The sequence below is a fragment of the Papaver somniferum genome, chromosome 2 (assembly GCF_003573695.1).
Source record: "Papaver somniferum cultivar HN1 chromosome 2, ASM357369v1, whole genome shotgun sequence".
Taxonomy (NCBI): Eukaryota; Viridiplantae; Streptophyta; class Magnoliopsida; order Ranunculales; family Papaveraceae; genus Papaver; species Papaver somniferum.
In genome coordinates this window covers 57,926,907-57,929,646 of record NC_039359.1, presented here as the reverse complement: position 1 = coordinate 57,929,646, position 2,740 = coordinate 57,926,907, and the positions used below count along the sequence as shown (strand labels likewise).

Below are 2,740 nucleotides of genomic sequence, written 5' to 3'. Positions count from 1 at the left end.
GAAGACACATTTATGTTCATGGATGACCAAATAGCTCTGGAATGATCACACTGAAGCAGTAAATGTGTTAAGGTTTCATCAGCCTGAAGACATCTTGGACATATAGTATCAACTGTTTGATTATAAGTATGCAGCTTAAAATTAGTTGGTACTATATTCCTAAGGCACTTCCATATAAACAACTTAACCTTGTGGGGAAAATTTGACTTCCACAATTTTCTCTAGTTAACATTAAAAGTTGCAGAACATAACTGAGAATGAACATTTTCCAATTTAGATAAGGCTTTATAAGTAGATTTGACTGAAAAGGAGCCTGATCTATTTGGTTCCCAAATAAGTCTATCTTTACCCTCCTGACCTATATACATTTTGAGAATTAGTTGAGATGTATGAAAATCAAATAAATCCAGAACTAACTGTATGTTCCATCTTCTAGGTTTATCCAACAATAAGTCAGATACAAACACGATGGCAGCTGGCTCTCTGAATGAGTCATTTGGTTTAGGTGGAGAATCTAACCCTATTATCCATTTGTCTTCCCAAACCGATATGCTTTTACCATCTCTCACTTCCCATCTGCTAAACTTTCTTACATAAGACAGACCTAAATCTATACCATTCCAAATCCAAGATGGAGTAGAAGGCGAATCCTGAAGATGAAGAAAAGAAGTATATGGAGAGTACTTAACCTTCATAAGTTGAGTACAAATTGTTTTATACTCAGTACACAACCTCCAGGCTAATTTTATGAGCAAAGCTTTATTAAATATTTCAAGATTTCTGAAAGACAAACCACCTTCATCAAGAGGATAAAACAGTGAACTCCAAGAAATCATATTCAGACCACGATTGGATATGTGTCCCCACCAGAATTTCCTTTGGGAAGAATCTAACTTAGCTAGAATAGTTTTTGGAAGCTTAAAATTACTCATTTAATGTGTAGGCATGGAGTTAAGAACTGACTTGACCAAAGTCGAGCGATCTGCCTGATTAAGAGTTTTAGAAACCCACCCCTGAAATCTATGTTCATCAGCTTCTTGTATAGAAACAAAGGAATTAACCTTTGATTTGCCTAATAAAATGGGCAGACCTAGATATTTATTAGAAGAGGAAAGTTGTTTAACACCAAGAGCATTCATGATGTCAACTTTAAAAGCTGACAATTTTGAAAAGTTGATCATCTGTCCAGATATAGTGCAGAAGTTTTCTAAACAAGATTTAACCTGATGAATGGTAGAACGATCCGCTTGGAAAAAAAGTAAACAATCATCCGCAAAAAATAGATGATTGATAGATAGAGAATTTTTATAAACTTGAATTCCTTTAAGTAACCTTTCTGACTCAGCCAAAACCAAAGATCTAGAAAGGTACTCCATAGAGATGATAAACAAATATGGGTACAGAGGGTCCCCCTGACGAAGGCCTCTGAAGGAGTGTAAGATTGACTAAGACAGCCATTCACTCTAACAGAGACAGTGGTAGTTGAAAGGCATTGGTAAACCATATTACGCCAATCTTCACAAAACCCAAGAGAAAATAACATTCTATCAATAAAAGCCCACTCAATTCCATCGAAGGCTTTCGACATATCAAGCTTAAGCGCTACAAGGCCATTTTTCTTTTTAGATTTCTTCATAGTGTGAACCAATTCGTGAGCCGTCACTATGTTGTCATTTATATACCTTCTAGGAACATAAGTCGCTTGAGTAGGAGAAATAATTTTCTCCATCAATGGCTTCATTCTGGCTACAAGAATTTTTGAAATATTTTTATACGTTATGATACATAGACCAATTGGTTTGTAATCATAAGGGTTGGAAGGATTTTTAATCTTAGGAATAAGGCAAGTGACTGTGTTATTAATGTTCTGCGGCATTTGTCTTATTATAAAGAATTGTTGAACTAACTTGACCACGTTACTACCAACAGTATTCCATTGGGATAAAAAGAATCATGTCGGAAACCATCAGGCCCTGAAGAGTTCCATCTAGGCATATTCTTAAGCACGCTAAAAATTTCATCCTCTGATGGAATTGAGATTAAGAAGGTATTATCATCTTCAGAGACTGATTGAGTTATGATGTCAAAAGAAGTATCCTCAAACTTTGGATTTGTAGATTGAGTTATCCCAGAGAAGTGTTTGGTAAGAAGAATTTCCAAATCTTTTTGAGTATGATACCATTGACCTCGATCATCTCTCAAGGAAGAAATATGATTTCTAGACCTTCTTCTATTAGCAAAAGAGTGAAAAAAAGCAGTATTATTATCGGATTCTTTAAACCAATTAACACCTGATTTTTTATGCCAAAAATCTGCTTCCAATTTCTTCCAGAATTGAAACCTTTGAGTAGTCATGTGTATCTTTTAAGAGATAGCATCACTATATGGCTTATTCTGAAGAGAAGCCAGCTGATTTTTGAGGAACTTCACATGAAAACCTATTTTACCAAAGTAGTCTCTATTCCATCTAGATATTTTTTTCCTTGCAATGCATAATTTCTGATGAAGGTTATCATTTGTACTCGAAGAATCCCAAGCATTAGATATAATATCAGTGCAATTTGGGTCATTAAGCCAACACCTATAAAACTTCCACACATTCTTTGGTTTGACAGAATCAGATTCAGTGATAAGAAGGATTGGTCTATGGTTTGACCCCAAGAACGGAAAGTGTAAAAGTTTTGAATCAGGATATTCTCTAATCCAGTGTGCATTATGTAAAGCCATATCAATACGAGCT

The 2,740-nt window shown here is 35.1% G+C and overlaps 1 protein-coding gene across 1 annotated transcript; it reads right to left on the bottom strand.

Moving 5' to 3' along the window:
* Positions 1-221: 221 nt before the first annotated feature.
* On the bottom strand, positions 222-2,355 carry LOC113351122. The gene is made up of 4 exons (XM_026595173.1): positions 1,908-2,355; positions 1,502-1,746; positions 964-1,223; positions 222-780 (listed from the first exon to the last, which is right to left on the bottom strand). Exons 1-4 carry the CDS (start codon positions 2,353-2,355, stop codon positions 222-224), a joined length of 1,512 nt encoding a protein of 503 aa, XP_026450958.1.
* Positions 2,356-2,740: the final 385 nt, after the last annotated feature.

What these genes read in the sequence shown, in the direction of transcription:
- LOC113351122 (XM_026595173.1), bottom strand. Translation starts at nt 2,355, where the DNA reads ATGACTACTCAAAGGTTTCAATTCTGGAAGAAATTGGAAGCAGATTTT. An exon ending in GTTGGTAGTAACGTGGTCAA is followed by an intron (nt 1,747 to 1,907) that starts GTTAGTTCAACA and finishes AAATTCTTGTAG; the next exon opens with CCAGAATGAAGCCATTGATG. An exon ending in GTGAAGATTGGCGTAATATG is followed by an intron (nt 1,224 to 1,501) that starts GTTTACCAATGC and finishes ACCATTCATCAG; the next exon opens with GTTAAATCTTGTTTAGAAAA.